Source organism: Pteronotus mesoamericanus, unplaced genomic scaffold (assembly GCF_021234165.1).
Source record: "Pteronotus mesoamericanus isolate MK-2021 breed Mesoamerican mustached bat unplaced genomic scaffold, CSHL_Meso_final contig_347, whole genome shotgun sequence".
In the NCBI taxonomy this organism is placed as follows: Eukaryota; Metazoa; Chordata; class Mammalia; order Chiroptera; family Mormoopidae; genus Pteronotus; species Pteronotus mesoamericanus.
Genome location: NW_026555137.1, coordinates 8,643,786 through 8,665,244, shown reverse-complemented (window position 1 = coordinate 8,665,244; position 21,459 = coordinate 8,643,786). Strand labels below are relative to the sequence as shown.

General features: G+C 52.7%; 1 protein-coding gene across 1 annotated transcript; it reads right to left on the bottom strand.

Moving 5' to 3' along the window:
- Positions 1–11,264: 11,264 nt before the first annotated feature.
- On the bottom strand, positions 11,265–18,909 carry CUNH1orf115 (chromosome unknown C1orf115 homolog). The gene is made up of 2 exons (XM_054576616.1): positions 18,565–18,909; positions 11,265–13,125 (listed from the first exon to the last, which is right to left on the bottom strand). The coding sequence occupies exons 1-2, from the start codon at positions 18,832–18,834 to the stop codon at positions 13,006–13,008; spliced, it is 390 nt and encodes a 129-aa protein (XP_054432591.1). The 5' UTR covers positions 18,835–18,909; the 3' UTR covers positions 11,265–13,005.
- Between the last annotated feature and the right edge of the window lie 2,550 nt (positions 18,910–21,459).

The window sequence follows — 21,459 nt, the reverse complement described above, 5'->3', positions numbered from 1 at the left end:
CCCAGCGGCGGGGAGGAGCCAGGGCTGGCCCGGCCCCTGGCGGGGACAACCCTTGACCGGGACACACCGGTCGCGCGCGCGCGCGCGCGCCGAGGTGTCCCAACCGGCTACGCGCAGGGAGGGAGCGCGCGCGCGTCCACAGGCGGCCCCGGGGCGGCTCGGGGCACCGTGCGCCCCTGGGAGGCGACTGGGACGCTCAAACCGAGTGGGCCACCCTCCCACTGAATCTGGGCTGGCGACCTTGGCCTAACCTCTCCCTCTTCCCGGTCCCCTGCGGCGCGACAGTCTCCCACCCGCCAAGCCCCCAGCGCCCCCTCCCCAGTACCTCCAAATACGGTCCACCTGGTTGCTTGACTGAGGCACAGCGCCCCCGACTGCGGTTTCAGCATGGGAGATTTAAAAGCATTTCAGAACTACCTTTTCTGGCAGACGGCTGCGGGGACGGCAGCACTTTCTCCTCTAACCCAGTCCTTGGAAACAGCTGCTCGGGGACCAAACTCCAGCGCAGCTTCTTGGGCCTCAGGCCACGTCCCCAGGGCGGCCCTCCTAGACAGGACAAGGGTCCCAAGGCCTGGGCAGTGCTAAATGTTAGTTTTTGCTAAATGTAGCGTGGTATTTTGCAGATGCAGAGGTAAAGAGGGAGAGCTGACAGGGACTCAAGGGATTGAATTAGCCACCTGCAACAAAGTCAAGAAAGATATGCTTGACCAAATCATGCACCTATGCAATAGCTAAGCTTTCCTCCCAGGGGGCAGAGTTTGGATGTGACTCCCCTGTCTCTTTTACTTGCTGCAGGTAAACAAAACTACCTTGTCAGGGCCTCCTCTCATTCTTGCATAGAGCGTCCTAAGTGGCCAACGCCTGGGGTCCCATAACAGCCCCTGTCCCCCAACCCACCCCATTAATGCGCCTGCCTCTTCTTTCCAGTCGTCTTGGGAAGAGGGACCCTGGGCCGCCTTTGCTTAGAGCATTTGCTAGGAAAGGCTTACAATGATGACTCGATCCTGCGTCCCTTGGAGATGTGTATGAATGGCCTGCAATTCAGAAATGTCCTTCCTGAGGCCCGGAGTCCATTTTCTTGAAATGTCAGCAAGAAGGACAAGAGCCTGTCTTCCAGTCTCTGTGAGAAGACAGCCACCCCTTCAGGAACCACCAGCTGGCAGACACAGCTGGCCTCGTCCCTTTTCACAGAGCCTCAGCCCTCTCCTCCTCCTTACTCCCTGATCCTCCCTCTCAAAGCCCCGGTCATGCCCTGGCCGGTGGCTCTGTTGGTTGAAGCATCATCCTGGGCTCCAAACGGCTGTGGGTTCAATCCCCAGTCAGGGCACATACCTAGACTGCAGAGTATCGATGTTTCTCTCTTGCATTGATGTTTCTCTCTCTCTCTCTGTCTCTCTCAACCCCCACCCCCCACTTCCTCTCTGTCTCTAAAATCAATAAACATATATCCTCGGTGAGAATTTTTAAAAAGGCCTTGTCACCTCCGAACTAATTGGATGGAGCTCAGCTCTTTCCCCTGCTGGTAATAGTTGCTGAATAAAATGGTTTCATTAATGTCTGTCTTGTTTACTCTTCCCAGCTCCGTTCAAACAGGCTATTTGGTGAATTGAACAGTGGAATTTCTGAGACACATTAAGGTGTGAGGCCATTCATCCATCTTCAAACATCGTCCGTTACGCTGTGGCACGGTTCTCAGAGAGCTTAAGGAGGCAGCGGGAGGGCCACCTCTCCAATCCTGATTGGCATCCCTGTCTGGAGGAGCGGCCTGTCTTCCAGGGGTGGACAGAGACGGGAAGGGAAAAGGGGACCAGAGGGGCGAAGGTACCTGTGGTTGTTCTTCTATAAAGTGGAAGTCAAAACCGGCCTGAGTTCCCTCCAGGCAGTTGCACTGAAAGCCTGGGCGAGCAAACTCTGCCTGTTTGATAAGCACATGCCCTCCTTGGGCTCAGGGGTCGAGACCTGGCTTTCTTTCTCAAGCACAGCTTTGAGATGAGGTGTGTGCGGAGCTCCCTGGGCTCAGACACAGGAGCGTTGCTAACAACATTCACCAAAGATTGATGATAAAGACACTCATGCATTTTTTTCATCCGCAGTCAGAAACATCTCTGCACACCCACAAGTCCATGCGTCCATGTGACCACTGGTTCCGCCTCCCCCAGGGAGGCTGCCCAGCTCGCAGGCTGCCAGAGGGGACATGCCCAGGCTACGTTTGAGTTGGGGGGCTATGGGCAGGAAGTGCAGCCCCAGGAATTCTGCCCTGAGAGCTCAGAAGGACTCAAGGAAACAGGTACAATGGCTGACAACAGTTCATGGGGAGAGCAACAGTCACCCCCTCCCTGCTGCGTGCTGGGCCTTCAGTCTTGAACACCGATTGGGGGACAGTGTCTCATCTCAAGCAGCCAGGCCTGTGAAGAACCCCATCAGTAAACAGTTACGTGACGAGGAGAAAAGAACTGGGCAGGGGGTGTTCCTGGGACCCACTGGACACTGGGCACCCGCTGCGGACAAAGACACGGAGGCCAGGCTGACGAGGGACATTTGCTAAATGAAGAGGGAGTTGGGACAGGGTGGCAGAGCACAAGGCTACATCCGGGGCAGATTCCGAAGCAGAGGGCGAAGTCTGGGTGCAGGGAGGGGGTTGGGCGATAACCAAGCCCAGACCGGAGAAAGCGTTCCACTGCGCGGAAAGGAATGTGGACTTCATCCAGGGGATATAAAAAAAATGCGTGACATCATTTACTGATAAGAAGAGACACTGGGAGGCTGGGAACAGGGGACAGATGGACCCTTTTCACTCTCACACACATTTGCACTTTTTGCATTTTGAACCATGAAAATTATTATTGTCCCAAAAATCCAAAATTAAAATTATTTAAAAATATATTTTGTAATGATCCTACTTCAATCCATCTGGCTAGATGCAGGCTGTGCGTGAGCAAAACAGACAGCAAACACACCCTTACTGGCTTCACATCTATGTTTCCAAAGCTTTATATCACTGGGTAGATTTCAGAAGATGTACAAGGAAATAATTATAACTTTTGCAAAATGGTTGTTGTACTCGCGATGGAGGCTTGGGGCTTTGAAAGCACAGGTTGGGGGTGGGTAGCGTGCTCTACCTGAAGGCTTGGGGAGGTATCATGGCAACAGGGTTTGGGTGGGAGGTCGCTTGAACTGGGTTCTGAAGAATGCAGTTTTTGTTGTTGTTGTTGTTTTTAATGGAAAAGTGAGGAAGAGCACTTTAAAGAGAAATGAACTTTTCTGGAAAAACCTGAAGTGTCCTTGGAGGAAAATAGTTTGAAATGATGGTCAGGGTCGCTTGGGGAATGGCAGGAGGTGAGGCCAGCAGGGCGCCAAACTGACCAGGCTTTGCACGTTGGATTAAGGAGGATGAATTTCTTCCCCCAAAAGTTCAAATACTCCCTCATGGACATTGATCTTTTGGAAGCTGGTGAATGTGTACCTTTAGGAAAATTGATTTATTTTTCCAAATAGCGGGGGACGGATGGGGAACTTAATAAAAATATTGTTTTCCATTTTGAGTTTTTTCTCCCATAACTTTTACTGAAATCTAATTTCTGCTGGTTAGTATAAGAAATTAAAAAAAAAAAAACCCAGTATAACAAGCAAATAAAAAGGACAACTCAGAAGTGAGTGAATAAACTCCTTGTGGAGCTTATATATTTTATTTAACAGGTTTCCGTTGCCAAGACAGTTCCTAGTTCATGTGTTGGGGTTAACTATTATTACTCTTTCATCTTTTCCACAGAAATCAAGGCTTCCTGATGGTTTGTAGTCCCAAACTTTGGCCTCCCTCCTATTTTTAGGGATGTTTCTAGCTTGTCTTGAAAAACCAAAATATCTGATAATTCGAGATCTAATTCTTCATGACAATAATCAGCTGGACATGATATGAGCCTGTCCCCTCTGAGCATCATGGACCCCCAGCCCACCATGTAACACCCTGGTTCCTGACAATCCTGAGTTCAACCCTAGCCCCCGCTCTCTCTGTTCCTTTGGGTGGATGGGGAGTCTTCCAGGAAGTTGCTCCGGGTGTCCACGAGGGGGCGGTGCAAGCAGCGTTTTGGGGAGTAGGGCAGGGAGGAAGTGCTTGCAGCTGGCTCTTTGGAGCAGGGAAAGGAAGTACTCTTTTCCTTCCTGGAGAGTAAATCCTAAGGCACCACTTCCCGTGACCCAACTCAGTGAAGAGCCAGGACTAAAGGTCGCGCGAAGGCCGAGTATTTTGAAAATACACTGCACAGAAAGAAAGCCACACTTCGTTCTCCTCCTTGCATTTGGGCAATTCCTGGTTGCCGCCCCTAAAGCTCTATGAGACAGAATGTTATTCGGTCCTCACAGCAATCCTGTGTCAGAAATAGGATAAGGTGACTATTCCTGTACCAGCTGAGATACTCAGAGTCCCTTGTCCCACCTGTGGGCCCCCACCCGGCAAGAAAGAGGCAGCCCCGCACCCTGGTGGCTTCCTCACACTCGCCCTTCGGGGAAGGGAGAGACAAAGCCCTGGCAGACAAGGGCACCAAGAACGTGTGGCTTGAGGAAGGGAGCAAGGAGTGGGCAGGTCAGAAGAAAGAAGCTGACATGTGTCTGCCAGAGCAAACTTCCGCACTGCAAGGTGACCTTCCACCAGCTGCGACATGTGTGTCTCCTTGGGCGCAGTAAAATCTCAGTTTATGTTTGATCAACAAAGAGATGGTCCAGGGAATTCGTTGGGATGGGAAGGTCACCTACGTCCCTTTGACATCAAGGGCCGAGTTGTGGGGGCTGAAGTTGATGACCCTGAGGACCGGGCACCTTCTCAGACCTGCTCACCTCTGGCCAACCCGGACCCTCAGGCTCCTTCGATGACCGTGACCGCCCGTCTATGCTGCTTGATTTTGAGGATGTTATCAGCCAGGATGCAGAATCCTGCTTCCTCTCCCCTTCTCAGTTTCTTTTTCTCGGCGATTGTTTTCTTTGGCTGCTGCTGGGAGAGGTGTTTTTCATCACAGCAGCACATGCCTTGCTCAGAGTGAGGGAGGGGGGACCCTGACCAGCTCCGAGGTCTGCGGAGGGAGAGAGCGTGTTTGCCCCGCAAAACTATTATACAAAGTGCCCCCCCGGGGGGCTTACTCCCAAAATAACCTCCATTCCCCCAGCTCCCTTTCTGTCTATTCATTTATGCACCTGCCAAAACCTGGCCCGCATTTCCAGGGCAGAGGATTGCAGAGCCCTCCTAAGCGTTTGGGCCAACCTCACTGTGGAAGCTCACACAGTCTAGCGTAAGACCACCTGGACGCCCACCATTAGCAGTGGAGAGGGGGTTGCGAGGGGGGGGTGAGGAGGAGGTGGCCGGAGCAGGAAGAGCAAGCGTTGCGGGCCCCCTGGGAAAAATGCAAGACCCAGGGTGGGGTTCGGAACCTGTGGTTCTGAGCCTGCCCGGAAGGCCTGATGCCTCCGGGGGGTGGGGGGGGAGGTTCCCCACCTCATCTGCATGTTGTAGCCATGGGGATAGTGGCATCCACGTGACCGTGTTCTTAGGTGGCTCAACCACATGTGGGACTGCACACCCGGCCGGGCCTGGATTTCCCCGCGGGCAGTGGTGTGACGCTGCCCCACAAGGCCCTGCCTCGTGCAGCCCTACCCCCCCAAGGGCCTGGAATGTGCCTTTCAGCAGACTCCCCGACGCCAGCAGAGACCAAAGGGGAGTGTACAGAAAGTCCCCGCCTCCCTGCTCCGTGGAGGCCATGGTCAGGGACTGGGCCAGCCACGGAACTGCCCAGGCCGCAAGGTATAAATGACAACAGCTCAGGTTATACTGCAGTAGAGGCCTCGGCTTCGCCGAGAGGCACTGCACAAATTAAATAAAAAGCCGGCCTGGCTGTGAACCCAAAAGACTTCGGCGTTGATCTGTTTCTCCCTGCCCCCCAGCTCTGACCAATCCTGTCGCTTCGGTTTCCTCTATAGGCTCCAGGCCTCCCCGCCCCCTCCCACGGCCCCCAGGCAGCGCCCGACTTCCTCTCACCCCAGCAATGGCCGCCCCAGGCCCAGCCTGGCCCTACTGCAGCTGCTGGCGTCTTTTCTTTCCGCGTGGCCGTCCTAGCGCTGCCTGTAATCACACGGGGAGACCTTGCTAACACGCCTTTCTGTGCAATGGCCAATGGAAGTGGCCGGGGTCCACGTTCTGTCCACAGGTTTTTGTTTTCTGTTGGCCACGAAATGATAAACAGGGACCGATTTTGCCCTAGAAGCGCCGCCCGCTTCCTGCAGAAATCTGCACTGTTTCTTTTCTTCTTTCTCTCCCTTCTTCCTTCCCCAGCACTTACCGCACGCAAACCTCAGGCGGGGGCACGTACGGAGGAATCTAGTTCTAACACAGAGCAGAATAGAGCGGGGTGAGGGCCCGGGACACACGGGAGGCCGATCCCTTCCAGAGGCTGAGGTCAGGAAGGGTTCACGGAGGAGGCGGCCTTGAGCTGCGTCTTGAGCGAGAAGCAGCGTTCCCCGCACCGGCCGGGGCACGGGCCAGGGGATGTCCTGTCCTGGCCACTCCTTCTGCCACGGGGAGCCTTGGGCACTCAGGAGGGACAACAGGCTGAGGGTGGGGAAAACAGCAGATTTGCCAGAAAAACAACTTCGTGCCTCTGCTGGCCAGGCACAGAGGGCGGGAGGGATTCCTATTGTTCCTGCTTCCTCCCAGGGGCCGCTGACCGCCAGCGCCGTGGCCTCCAGATCAAGAGGGAGCTGCTAGAAGATTCCTCAGACTCCATAGCAGAGCACGGCCGGATGCATGAACAGCCACCTCCTTATACTACAGAAGATGCTGGGTCTGGGGAGGCGGGGTGACTGGGTCAAGGCCGCGCAGCAAAATGCTTTCCTGAGTCCCTGTGTAGGGCTCAGATGACTTGCTGGGGCTGAGCGCCCTTCTCCCTCTGTCCTGTGTTGGCGGAGATGGTTCTCAACTCCTCGCCAGGCGGGTCGGCACCGCCCCCACTCGCTCTTAAGGTCTCAGAGGGGCTCCGGGCAGGGGCACCAAACTGCGCTGGTGAGTAAATGGACGCACACAGATCGAGGTGCCCGGGGTGATTAAGGAAAGTGCTGATGGGCCTTCCTCGTCGTCACTCGCAGCTGTCATGGCGGAGTCAGTAGGCCCGGTCCCTGTTTGCCATGCGTCGGGGCCGAGCCCCCTGCTAGCCTTCCTGGGAGACCCCCGGGGCTTGCCTTTGCTCCTCAGGCTGCCTGTTGGTGCTGTGGACACTGCACCAGCGAACTGACAGGTCTCCTGTGACCCTATGTCACCGATGAGACAGTGCAGGTGTTGGGAAACCAGCCACCGCCCAGCAACCAAACCGAGTTCAGGGTGACAGTTCAGAGTCCTTCCTCTGAGAGAGACAAAAGGCTACAAACCCTTCCCTGCCCCTCTAGCCAGGCCCCTGGGCTGAGCTCTTCATCTCCCGTCCTCTCTCCAGCCCCAGGCCCACTCCCTCCCCTGCAGGCGGGGCTCTAACCATGACCCTGAACTTGGAAGCCACTCTCAGCAGGTAAAAGAGGAGTTTGGGGGAGAAGCCGGCTGTGCCTTCTCTCCTCCCCCACCCCACGCCTCCTCTGGGTCCAGCCCTCCCTCTCTCCCCTCGCGGGGCTCCCCCAGGGGCAAAGAAAGACTCGACTTTCAGCTATTGTGGGGCTGGGAAAGAACACTTGATACCCTCACGCTGGGTTCTCAGTGCAATCTGTATTTAATCTTCGAAATAACCCCAGGGAGTAGGTACTATTTACTATACAAATGAAACCAAAGCAAACCTGAAATTCAAAGGAGTTGGGGAATTTGCCCCAGGCCACAGGGCTGAGGAGTTGACACCAGGTTATGCCAACACTCTCTCTATCAGGCAAGGTGGATCCCCCCTGCTCGCCTTGGGGCTTTGGCTTGTGGCCCCTGGGTGCTGGGGTGAGAGGTGGCTCCTTGGGACAGAGTTAGCAGTCAGTGTGAAGAGGAATCACATCCATGAAGTGCAGCAAAGTAAATTCAACTGCAGTGACTTAGGGTCACTTAGGCCCTTTCTAGGCCCAGCCCTGTGCCCTCCCCTTGTACCTTGACCTTGGCAAATCAGCAGCTAAACAACTTTGGCATCTCAAACATCCAAAGTATGATGAGCTAGTAAGCACCTTGCCTCTTTTTTTTTTTTTTTAAACATTTCTAAGTACTGGGATCCTAATATCGGAACCAAGACTACAAGCTGGATGCGATTCCATGTTCAGCTTCCCTCTTCCTCACTGTCCCTGGAGCTAGCCAGGGCCTAGGGGTGGGGACAGAAATGAGAGGTGGCTGAAACCAGCAGACACATGACAGTGGAGGGCCTGGTTCAACAGGCTCCTGGCCTTAGCCTTGGAGGGGAATCCCTGCCTTCCCTGAGCTCCGGTTTTCCCGTACGACCCCGATGATAAGAACAGTGTCTGCGGAAGAAAGAGTAAGGAAATCCAGCGGAGTCCCAATAGTCAGGCCAGCAAATTACTAAAACCAGGTAAGTAGACTGAGGCCTGAGGAAATACTTCTATTCTTGCTTTAACTAGCCTGGGACATAAACTTTTGAACTTTCCAGTTATGCCTGGAGTACTTTCATCCTATAGGTGGCCCTCTGATTACCCCGTGAATGACTAAGGAAGGACATTCCGGTGTCCAGGCTGCCGAACATCCATAATCCCGGCCAACGTGACATCTGGACTAAGTCTTCTCAGGAATGTATGTTTTACTATAAGAGCTCTTAGCTTTTCTTTCTTCTTCAGAACATGCTGGGCATTGCCTCATCATTGATAATGAGGTTAAATAATCCAGGCTTCCATCGATAGGTGAATGAATAACGAAGTTGTGGTATATACACACACACACACACACATACACATATACACAATGGAATATTACTCAGCCATAAAAAAGGATGAAGTCATACCGTCTGTGATGGCATGGATGGAGCTAGAGGGTATCAAGCTGCGTGAAATAAACCGGAGAGAGAAAGACAAATGCCATGACTTATATGCAGACTCTGAAGAATAAATGAACACATAGAACATAAAGAAAAGAATGAAGGACTCTCTAATTTATTGCAATGAAAACATTGAAAGACAAACGCGAGTCTGATGTTGTGTGGAAAAATAATGGTGAAAAAGAAAGTCCATAAATTAGATGTTTTTTTCCTCCTCACCTCTAAAGATCTCAAAATATGCAAATCGTCATCCACAAGGGAAGCTGTCCCTGTTTCCCAGCACTGAGCCTGGGCCTGATAATAACACCCAACTCAGGGCTCTTTTAATGACTCAAGGTAGACAAGCCAGTCAGAGAAAGACAAATACCACGGGATTCCACTGAGACGTGCGATCTAATGAACAAAACAAGCAAACAAGTGAAATAGAAACAGACGCATAGATGCAGGGGACAGACTGGCAGCTGTCAGAGAGGAGGCGGTGGTGGGGGCTGGGCGAAAAGGTGAAGGGATTAGGCAAAAAACAAACAAAACAAAAACCAGGCACAGACAACAGTAGAGGGATGGGGGGGGCGGGGAAAGAGGCTGGGGGCGGGGGAAGAGGGGGTCCCTGGTGGTGGGGAGCAATGGGACTGCGGCGGTGAGTGCCTGGTGCACTGTGCAGGTTTGTTATTTGAGACTTGAATGGTTTCATTAACCAAAGTCACCCCAATCAATTCAATTTTTAAAAAGTATATTTAAAAAAAAAAGGATAAACAGGTATAGTGCTTTTCCCCATGGGTAAGTCCCCGGCCCAAAAAAGAAGGCGTTATCTCACACTTTGTCCTTCTGCAGTAATTTGAAACATTTCCGGCAGGAAGCACAACGCAACCGAACAAGCGCTTTCTCTCCGCTGTAGACGGAGAGGTGGAGAGGGCGGATCTGGACGCGGGCGGTTCACTCTGGAATTAAGAGCCCTGGCAGGGAAGCCTGGCTTCTTGGCCAGCACTTGTGCCCTGATTTTTACGGCTGCTCGGAACCAGACACAGTTGTTTAGAGCCTGGTCAACAGGTTATGCAAAAGGGATCACCTGAGAAACGCCTTTTCAAAAAAGCACCGCCAGTTCTAGAGGCGTTGAATTCGGATCCTAATTTGGGTCTCTAGAGGGAGTTGTAGGGTGGAAGGCACCGAGCACCCCAGGGGCAGGACTCGGAGAATGGGCGCTGCCCACGTGCCCAGCGTGGGGCTGGCACCCCGTAGGTGTGCGCCCCTGCTCAGGCCAGGCCCCCAGCTCCCACCTGGGAGCCCCCTGGCCTTTGCAAAGGCAGCAGTCCCTAGGGGCCAGCATTTCCCAGGTCGGGGACAGCGCTCGCTCCTTCAGAAGCTACTTGTGGAAAATCTCTAATTCCGAATCAGAGGGTCTGGAAATTCCCATTCTTAGCAAACACGTGAGCTGAGGCTCCTGCACCTGAAGCCTCTTCTGCAGGGCTCCCAGAAGTTGGCCCCACCTGTAACCCCCAAGCAGCGTTCCAGGGGAGTGAGGGCCGCTCTCCCGGTCCCTGGGTCTCAGGGCAGCGCTGGGCTCCTCCTGGCTTGTCCCACGGAGGTCTCCCCCCCGCCCTCACCTGCTGCACGAAGTGCTCCGTCTTGGCTGGGCGCTGCGGACGTCTAAGGCGAGTCTAAAAAGGGAGTGGGCAAAAAATCTTCACACACAGAAAATTCAACCAACTGGGGGTTTATTTACATAATTGGCCGAGAAAGGATACAAAAGAAGCCTCAAAATCAGGCATACAGGAAAAAAAAACTCTCTAACATTCAATTCTCAATGGGGTGAGGACCTGGACGTTGGAAAGAAAATGAAGAGAAAGAAAAGGCTTAGAGATCACCTATAACACGGGTGGCCGATCCCACGGTCAACGGCCACTCAGGCTGAGTGATAGTCTGGAGTTCATCTTCTGTCCCATGAATTTGGCCCCCAAGAAAATCCCTGTCTGGTTTCAACTTTTGAAATTTCTGGGTTAATCTTAACTAGACTTCAAGAAATTCAGAGCCAAGTGAACTTGGCCTGATAGTGTCTCCAATATGGCGGGCAGGGTGGGAAGGTCTTCTCGCACGGACCTCAGGAGGTCTTGTCCCTCCCCCGTGAGACTCAGCGGGCATCTCTGGGGCTGCTCTGCACCCCTGGGCGGCCGGGGAGGGGCGTCCTCCAAGCCCACCACAGAATCCCTCCCATGGTCCTTCCTGTGAGCAGCAGCCTCGACTCTCCCACTAAACCATGCTTTGCTTCCTCTTCCTCCTACATCTTTCTTCCCCCCAACTCCCAGCATGGCCGGGCAAGCTATAATTATCTTACATGTGTGAAAATGTGCCATTATCAACTTTCATCATCTGAGCTAAAACAAGAACATTTGTTCTCTCTTTTCCTCACAAATATTAGTGATGCAGAAGCTGGATCCAAGTTCCAACCTCCCATGAGCCTCCAGGATGGGAAGCTGAGTCTAGCTTCACGGCCACAGTTTTCGCCTCCACCAATTCCTTTTTCTGTCTGTCTGTCTGTCTCTCACCGTCTCCACTCCCCCATACCACCTGGTTGGGTTTGATTGGTGAAACATGAGCATCGTGGCCGCCTTTGCATGGCCTAGAAACTTCTAAGGGCAACCGGTAGATGCTGCCATTGATCCCGCCGACTGATCAACCATAACCATGTAGAACTTTCAGATATTCTGGAAACAAAGTCAGAACAGTGGCCAGTCATGGGGCTTGGCAGGGGGCACAGGGTGAGAGACTTCCTCTTTCTGCCACCTCCCTGACCAATGGTCCAAAGTCAGTCAGCGGGTCATCCTGGGGGAGCGTCAGGACCAGGCTCGCCCTAACCTTTGAATCCGGGTGAGACATGGTCAAAGCGGGCATCGCAGAAGAGGAAAGGATGCTACGACGGCAGACAACATGAGCTCGCAGGCGCCAGAGGGTGTCTAAGCCCCAGCCACACAGGCTGCCCACGTAGCTGCCCCGGCCCCTTCCCCGAGCCAAAGACCCAGCCCACCGAAGACCTCCCATCGCTCACAACCCAAATCGGGGTCCCGTATCTCCACTCCTCTCGCCCAACCTCCTTCTTGCCCTGTTTCTACTTCCTTTGCAACCATCTCCTACTTCCCTGTTCCTTCTCTAAATCAAACACTTTTATTTCCAGATGTGGTACGTCCCTCACGCCCAAGACAAAGCACCCTTCGGTGGCTTGGCAGAGAGATGCAGCGCTGAGGCTCGAACATGCAGCTGGGCCAGGCTGGGCTGGACCGGGCACATCAGCCCTCCAGCGGGCTCCCTCACCCGACCTTTGTCAGCGGCAGCCTGCACTTGAACCTGCCCCCATCCCTCCCCTCACCCCACCGCACACTCGTGTCAGAGAAAGGTAACAATGCCAAGCTTTTATCTACTTTAAACAGTCACGACACATTGCCAACACAGTTTCAAAGTGTCAGCCTTCAAAGAGATTTTTCTTCCTTCCTTCTTCTCCAGCCTGTAATTAAACTGCCAGTGACAAAGTGTGGAGGAGGAGATGGGGGACGTGACTTCAGCAGCAAGCTGCTCCTTTGGTGCCCTCAGAACCCCGGCCGTGAAGGGCTGTGAGCGCCGGTCAGCCGCGACCTTTCCAGGACAAGATGGCAAATCATGTCACGCCGGGTAACAATCCTTTCCCCCCATAATCACCTATCTGCTGCCCGCCCAGGCTGCTCGCGCCGGTTGAGGGTTTGCCTCCACGCGCGAGCTTCCCACAAAGGCTCCAGTGTGAGCAAACTTGACCCTGACCCCAAAGGTAACATCAGCCTCATTCTATGTGGGATTGTCCGTCAGAGCCACCCATGTCCAAGAAACGTGAAAAACTCAGCAGAGGGGTAAAGATGTCCCATTCACAACAATCGTCAGATTCGACAGAGAGAGACTTTTTTCCTTCCAAGTAGGTCATGGCTTCGAGTCTGAGATGCGTCTGGATTTGTATGGCTGCCGGATGGAGGCTCCCATCATTCCAGAAGGGTCTGCCCCGCAGCAGCCCCCACTAGCGGACAAATGACGCCACGCTGCCGGCCACGCCGAACGGGGCGGCGTAGGCCGCGGCGAACCCCTGCAGGCCGATGACCACGTAGCGGCATCCTTTGATGATGACCTTGCCCACGTTCTATTTTTAGGAATCGAGACAAAAAGCAAAGAATTTGGTTAGACAGCTTCCGCACGAGGGTGACGTACCTAAAGAACCAAGCTGCTTCGCTCCCCCGGGGTCAGTGAGCAAGTTACCAGGTCATGGTGTTCGTCTCTCACCCACCCCTCCCCACGCCCACCCCTGCTGGGAACAAGCGGGGACTCAGGACGGACGTCACCGCCGTGCAAAGTGCTCTCAAACACATTTCCAGATAATTCAGAGATCCTGAGACAGCAGAGGGGGTGCGAGCGCCAACACCACATTTGTTTTATTTTTTAAGCAAAGCCGACTCCTTGTTCCAGCTACGGTGCCGGATCACTGGAAGGCTGGGTCAAGTTTTCCTTTATCCCCCTTATCCAAAGCCCACCCTGCCCTCTCCCTGCCTTCGGGACATACTCCTGCCCCACCCACACATTTGTCTCTTTCAAGTCTCTGACTGCAGACACAGTGACAGACTCCTAAAGGGTACGGACCGGCCACGCTTTCCTGATGGCTACTCCTGCTCCCCTTCCTTTCCTGCAAGGCCTGGTGCTAGACGTGCTGGGGGCGGGGCATCCACGGACAAATGGAGTCACAGCGAAAGTTCAGTTCCCCGCCAGTGGACAAACACTGATCAAGTGGTTGCCGCGGCCTCCCGCTCCTCATCCGCACCGTCCCTCAGCGCTCTCTCTCGATAACCTCGCGGTCACGTCGGTGATCTGGATCCCATCGTCCGCCTCGTCTCAGCCCTACGCGCTGTCCCGCTCCAATAATCAGGCGACCTGGTGTCACGTAACATTCCTGATCACAGCCGCAAACCTCGCTCGGACTTCAGACACGGCCTGGCGCCCCATCTGTCTGCCCGGGGGGCCGACCTCCTCCGTCTCCCAGCTACTCCTCCTCGTCCTTTTCGTTCTCCGCGGGTCTCCCCACCTCCCTGTCTCCGTGCCCGCAGTAGGTGACCCCACTTCCTCTTTCACTGAAAAGGTCAGAAGTCCCAGGGAACCCACTCACCTTCCCACCTCGCCTGGGTTCCCGTGCAGAGAACGGCCCTCTCCCCGCAAGGCCATTCCTGTGACGCTTGCTGTCAGTCCCCTCTGTCACCCAGGCCCTGGCTTTCCACTCTCCAGAATCATCATTCTCTTCCTTCCATGACCCTGACTCCACATCTTCCCCTCAGTGCTGCCCGGGTCTCCGCTCTCCTTCAACCCACGGGAAGGGCCGTCCCCACAGACGGCCTCCACGCGGCTCCGACCCCACCGATCCAGGACGCGAGGTCACGGCTGCCTGGTCACATCAATGGCTTCTCTAGACACTGACCCTCGGGATGCTGCCCAGTCGACTTCTCCATGAGAGTTCAGGGTGCAGCGCATGCGTGTGCATGCGAGTGTGTGTTGGGGTGACGTTGCTGAGAGAGACATCTCTACAAATGTGTGACAAGAGTCAGCGGGAGAGTTTTACTTACTGTTTCAAACAACAACAACCACCAAATTGCCCTCTGGGTGCAGGTCAACCGTCAAGAGCATCCCTGGTAAGCGAAGCCGCCAGAATCACCGGTGGCCTGCACGAAACCTGCCATTTGGGGTACTTGTTCCTCCATTTCCCGCAATCTGCTATTTTAAAAAACTGCTTGTCACTTCATCTTTGCAACTTAGGGGGGGGGAAGCTACTAAAATAGCTCATTAGCGGGAACACTGTCAAAGCACAGAGTTGAGAACACAGGAGGCAAAGAAACATGAAACGTCCATCGATGGCCTTTTCCAAAGAAGTTTTGAATTCTTTGATCTGAGTAGAGCTTTCAACCCAAATAATCTGTTGGACGGGCGGAGGGGCGTGGGGGAGCACAAGAGAGGGTGGTGCGGGGAATGATGGCCCTTCCGCCCCCAAAGACGCCCTCCTCCTGATCCCCAGAATCAGCAAACACGTTCCCTTAGGTGGGCAAAACGGGGTCCCCAGTTTTCCGAGGCTGCTGCGAGGATTTGGAGATGCCATGCGCGACCTGTGCACACACCACGTGTGACCTGTGCACACAGCACGAGGCAGGCGCCCTAGGGGAGCACAGCGCATGCACGTCCCCTCCGCCTCCCTGAGCCCAGAAAACAGCTCTGCAACAACGAACGCACCCTGTGAACACTGGCATCGTTATTTAAAGTCAACCTGGAACAGCGCCCCGGCCCACACCATCTCCCGGGGCCACAGGGCAGTGCGGGCGTGTGAACCGATCCTTTCATATGTCACAGAGGCCAAACATCTTTCTTTACCTAGAAGCAGGAAGGGACTTCGGTGAAGAATGGGAGCAGTTTGATAAATAGGAACTTTGATTGCCCTTCCACGAAGGAAAAGCCAGCCCTCCGTGGTAACAATGGACTCGCTTCAGCAAAGTGCATCCTTAGGTGACTTCATCCTTGTGCAGACATCGCGGCGTGCACTCCCACACCTGGGCGGTCGAGCTGCTGCACGCCCAGGCCACGTGGTATCTATCACCCACTGCTCTGGGCTACAAGCCTGCCCAGAGGACGCAAACTGAACACTGTGCGCAGCTGTTACCCAACGGGAAGGAAAGTACTTCTACAGGATGGGCAGCAAGCTCCAGGTCCCTCCAGTGCTGCCCTGTGACCATGACAAGGACCTCACTAGGTAAGAGGACTTTTTCATATCGTATGCGACCACTGTCCTTTATGCGGCTGGCCGAACCGTCGTTATGGAGTACGCGACTGTAATGTGGAACTGTGCGCAGGTCACCTCCTATTCCATGGGGCCCACGGAAAGGGAAATGTCACGCGTGATGAAAGCAGGGGAAATCCCCTCCCCGCTTTCTAGCCGAGCGGTGGCTGTTCTCGCATGCTCAATGAAGGGTCCGCTCTCTTCCCCTCTGGGCTGGATCCTAACTGGCTACCTTCTCAGTTGCTTCAGAAAAAAAATGGACGGAGGAGCTGCTCTTTGGAAAGGCAGAAAGGGCAGGCCACTCTGACGTGACAGTGTCGTCTCACCTGAGCTAGTCTACTGAACTAGCGTGTGGCCCCCGCGCAGGGCGTCCCACCTGTGGCCTGCGGGCCACATGCAGCCCAGGATGGCTGTGTATGCGGCCCAACACAAAATCATAAATTTATTTAACACATGATGAGATTTTTTTGTGATGACGCATTACAGTGTATTTAATGTGCGGCCCCAGACAACTCTCCCCCTGCCAGCGCGGCCCCAAGGTGCCCGAGGCTGGCCACCCCTTCAAGGGCTTCACATGTCCTCGTCTCTGCTTGCACTGGTCCCTCCGCCCTGGAGGTCATCCCTTGTCCACCCAGTGAACTTCTTTTCTTTTTCCTTAATTGAGATGAAATTCACATAATAAAAATTAATCATTTCGAAGTAAACAGTTCAGTGGCATGGAGCACATTCACGATGCTGTGTGACCAGCACGTCCACCTACTTCGCGGACATTTTCGTCATCCCTAAAGGGACGCTCATACGCATTAGACAGCTGCTCCCCTACCCCCAGCCCCAACCCTTGGCAACCACCAATCTGTGGTTGGTCTCTCTGGATTTACCTATTCTGGATATTTGATACAAATGGAAACATGCGTGCATACCGTATGTGATCTTGTGTGTCTGGCTTCTTTGACTTAGCCTGATGTTCTAGGGGTTCATCCGTGTTATCGCATGTATCAGTACTTCGTTCTTTTTATGGCCATATAATAGTCCGTTGTATGTATGCATCACATTTTGTTTGTTCATTTATCAGTTGATGAACACTTGGGTTGTTTCTACCTTTTGGCTATTGTAAATACTGTTGCTATGAACATATGTGTGTGTGTGGGGGGGTGTGTGTTTGGATACCTGTTTTCAATTCTTTTGGATATATACCTAGGCGTGGAATTACTGGATCACGTGGCAGATCTCTATTTAATTTTTTGAGGAACTGCCAAATTGCTTCCCACAGCATCAGCAACATTTTACATTTCTGCCAGCAATTCCCAAGGATTCCAGGTTTTCCACATCCTCGTCAACACTTGTTATTTTCTGTGTTGTGCGTGCATGTGTTGGTAACACCCATCCATGTGAAGTGGTGCCTCGTTGTTAACCTGTGAAACCTGAACTCATCCTTCTGTGCCCAGTCTTTGCGTCGCCATTGATTTGAAAATCTCCCTGACTTTGCAGCCTCATCGCTGAGGACTATGTGCCGGGGGTCTGACCCATCCAGCCCCAGCTATGCATAGGGGTACCCATTTTTATATCTCCTGTGCTTAGCACAATGCCTGGCACACAGTAAGAACCCCTCAAGGCATCTCCTGAGCCAGTCTCTGAGCTGAGATAGCCACACTATCGGGTCACCATTTGCAGAGAGGCAAACGATGGCTTCTTTGTGCTCGCCTGGGACCAGGGAGAAGGATGATCAGCCCTAGCACAACTCAGCCTGCAACTCCCAGCTTTATAGTTTTTATTAACATATTTTACAACTGCCTGCTTGTATATGCTGCTCCCAAAGCTGCTGACATACCTTTAGGGAGTATGATAAACCTAAGCTAAGGTATGGAGACTGGCTAGCTTCAGGTATGATAAGGGCCACTAGAGAACACAGATAATGGGGCAATAAATCAGATGGGGCCCTTGGCCTTTGGCCAAGACACAATGAATTTGTGATTGTCTTCTGGGCAGCAGAGCCCAGCCCCAGGGAGCAGGGGCAGGAGTAACTTCAAATGCTTCCTGGCTGATGTCTGAGGAGAAAACTCATTTTTATCCCAGACTCACATCCACCTCTCTTCCTTCTTCTCTCTCTCTTCCCACCCCCAACACCCTGAATCCGGGCAAATGACAGCGCGTCTACAGGCGCCAGAGCAGAGATAACTGTGCATATGTGTGTATGTGCTGAGCTCCTAGGCCCTTGAAATAGTCTCGGGGACATTTAGGGCAATAGCTCCACCAATTCCCAGCTGGCGGGGACAGCCTGGTGAGGATGTTGCAGGAAGCGTACACCAGCCTGCAGCTCAGTACTTTCCCACTGGGTCACCTTCTGCAAGTCACCTGACTGCGCCCCAGCCTCAGTATTCCCACCTGTAAACCGGGGACACAAGTTTCTGTCCTGCCCGCCACACACAAGGGCGTGTAAGTAAGACACGCCAAGGAGAAGAACTGCCTTTGCAAGCGACTCCTCGGACTGTCATTAACTAGCCAGCAGCCGGGGAGCAGGCGGACCGGTGCCAATGACATCTCTGCTTCAGTTTCTATCAGTACATGAAACTTTCCAGGTCACAGACGAAGAGTCTGTGGGGCTTTGACAGTGAATGCTGGGGAGAGGGTGGTTGTTGGGGGGTGAAGGGAACCCAGAGAGGCGGGGCGCAGTCACAGGGTGGACGCTGGTCTCCAGCTCTCCATCGGGACAAGCGGGAAGCCCGGGGCCAGGGCGCCCCGCACGGCTGACGCCCTGGGCAGTGGGCGGAGGCCTACCTTGCCGTACTTCTTCAGCTTCTGCCGGTACCTCCTCTTGGGCTTGTCGCCCGGCGCCGGCTCCTCCAGCGGCTCGTAGCGCTCAGGGAGGACGGCCAGGTGCACCCGCCGCGCGCTCCGGGCCTCCGGGCGCTCCGCGCTCGCCGCGCTCTCGGCCACCTCGTCTTCCAGCTCCAGGATCGCGGTGGTGTCCTCGTCCCCCTGCCCCCGGGGCCCGCGGCGCGGGAGGCTGCTCGCCGCCTTGCTCCGGAGCCTGGCTGCCACCGTCATGACGCCGCGGCCGGTTAGGAGAAGTTGGGGTGCGAAGGCACCAAACAACCTTTGCTCCCCGCCCGCGGCACCGCCCCAGCCCGGACGGGGCCGGGGACTTGAGGTCGCAGCGCCCTCTGGCCGTGGGGCCCGGGATTGCGGCGGCGCCACCGGAGCCTGGCCTCCGGGTGACCAACAATCAGGCTCAGCCCTACCCGCCTGCGCCCCCTACCTGTGAGCCAAAGGGACACCCCGGCAGGGCAATGCACTATGAACTTCTAAACCATGTTCAGCCACATTGGCCACGACATAAATGAACCCCAAGTGATGAGGCTTCTTTTGCCCACGTGCAAACTGGCCGCGATGATGATGACGATGGTAAAGATTATACTCAATGCTGCTAAAGGCGTGGCGAGATGGTCGTGACAATACAGTATTCATGGGGTGCAAACTGGTGACCAGCTTCCAGAAAACAGTTATGAAGAGCCCTGTAAAACGGCCATACTTTTCCAGGCGCCTCTGCTAAGGAAATATGCAGAAAGGCACAGCACTGTGTCCACTCCAGGGAAAGAATGGAACGGACCCAGGCGGTGGGGCCGCTAAATTCTGGCAGCTGCGCATTCTCAGCGCCGGGGAGGGCGCCGCTGTGCAGGAGGCCTGATTTCGTCCGTGGGCAAAAATCTTAGACCTCCTGGGAATTTAGAGTTCAGCATACAATAATAGGGGTTATTTCTTCATTACCGCTTAAATATTAATAAAATGTGGGATACATTTAAGAGTGATTGGTATATTGCTATAAATACGCGAAACATAATTTGGCATATTAGAATATTGAAATCTAGTTTTGTGACTGCAAGTTAAAATGTGTAATCAAGTAATTAGTAAGTTAAATGGAAAGAAATACAAAAGTGTTTAAATTACTGTATGTATAAGAATTAGTCTTGTACATAGTTGAAGTACTTGAAAAGAAAATCAAATATATTGTTTATAAAAGTCACTTAAATGTTTAAGATAATGAAATTAAGTGAATGGTAACAGCCCCTTGTAGTGACTGTTATACTTTGTTAGATTTGTAAATACAATAATATAATACACAAGTTGAATTTCAAAGGTTACTGGAAGTTACATTTGTAGATTTGTGACTTTACTAAAGTAACTATTAATTTATAAACTAAAGCCAACCCTAATGGTCCCTTTTCTGTGCACTAAATGTGACATTCTGATCCCCCTGAAAGCACTCGTGACTACCAATAACGGAAACAATCGAATCCATGAAAAGCCATGGGTTCCTCCCAGTATTCTAAGGGAAATAAGTATGTGATATAAAAATAACATGGTTATAAAAGACTATATTATTTCCGAGTATCATTTTAATTACCTCCATGCTTTTGGGCCCTGCCAGATTTGCACCATATTAAAAAAAAATGGAGACTTCCCTCAAGTTCTAGAAAATTAATGGAAGCACTACGTTTGAATATGAAGAATACAATGGAATTACGTGCCTCTATAGCCAGATGGAAAGACATTAAAATAACCCGCACGATGACCAAAAAAAAAATAATAATAATAAAATAAAATAAAGGGAAAAATCCAGCTGAGGCCGTGAAGGACGTTAGCCTCCTACCTGTGAGGAGACAGAATGAGGTGCACTATTCCTTCAAACTAGGGAGTGCGGGCCTCGCCAACAAGCGCTTTTGGTGGGTAACAGGGTGTCTGTTTTATAGAGAGGTCCACGGGGGTTTCAATTGTTGCGGGCGGTAGGATCCAGCAATCCATCCTGGGCAGGGTTTTTCCTGCCCCCTAGTGGTTCTGTGTGGTAATAACAGGAACCAATGACGATTTCAATGTGTTCAAGCTTGTAAGAAAGAGTATGGCCTAGGAGTGGAATTGTTGGATCATATGGTAATTCTATTTTTTCTTTTTTCAGCTTTATTGAGGTACAGTTGACAAATTATAACCCATTTTAGGTGTACAACATGTTTTATATATGTATACACCACAAAAGGATTCCTACCATCAAGTTAATTAACACCTCTATCATCTCATACACTTGCATTGTTGGTGAGAACACTTAAGATCCACTCTCTTAGCAAACTGGTCACACAATACAGTATCACCAACGACAGTCCCCCTGCCGCACAGTAGACCCTCAGACCCTCTTCATCTTACATACAAAAGTGTGTACCCTTTTACCAGCCGCTTCCTATTTCCCCACCTCTCAGGCCCTGGCCGCCACCATGCCATTCTGTTTCTATGAGTTTGACTTTCTTTCTTCTTTCCTTTCCCCCTTTTTTTCCCCTCTTTTTTAAGATTTCACAGATAACTGATACCATGCAGTAGTTGGCTGTCTGGCTTATTTCTCAGCATAATGCCCTCCAGATTTATGTATATTGTCACAATGGCAAGATTTCTTTTAAGGTTGAATAATATTCCATTGCATGTATAAACACCAACACATTTTCTTCATTCATTCATGGCTGGACACTCAGCTTGCGTCCCCATCTTGACTATTGTAACACTGCAATGAATGTGGCGGTGCAGCTCTGCCTTCGAGGTGATGATTTTGTTTCCATTGGATAAGTGTACCCAGAAGTGGGATTGCTAGAGCATCTGGTAGGTCTGTTTTAATTTCTTGAGGGACCTCCA

Bases quoted from the DNA above. Each gene is read 5' to 3' on its own strand.
- CUNH1orf115 (XM_054576616.1), bottom strand. From the start codon at position 18,834: ATGACGGTGGCAGCCAGGCTCCGGAGCAAGGCGGCGAGCAGCCTCCCG. The intron at 13,126-18,564 runs GTAGGCCTCCGC...TCCTAAAAATAG, and splicing joins AGCTGAAGAAGTACGGCAAG to AACGTGGGCAAGGTCATCAT.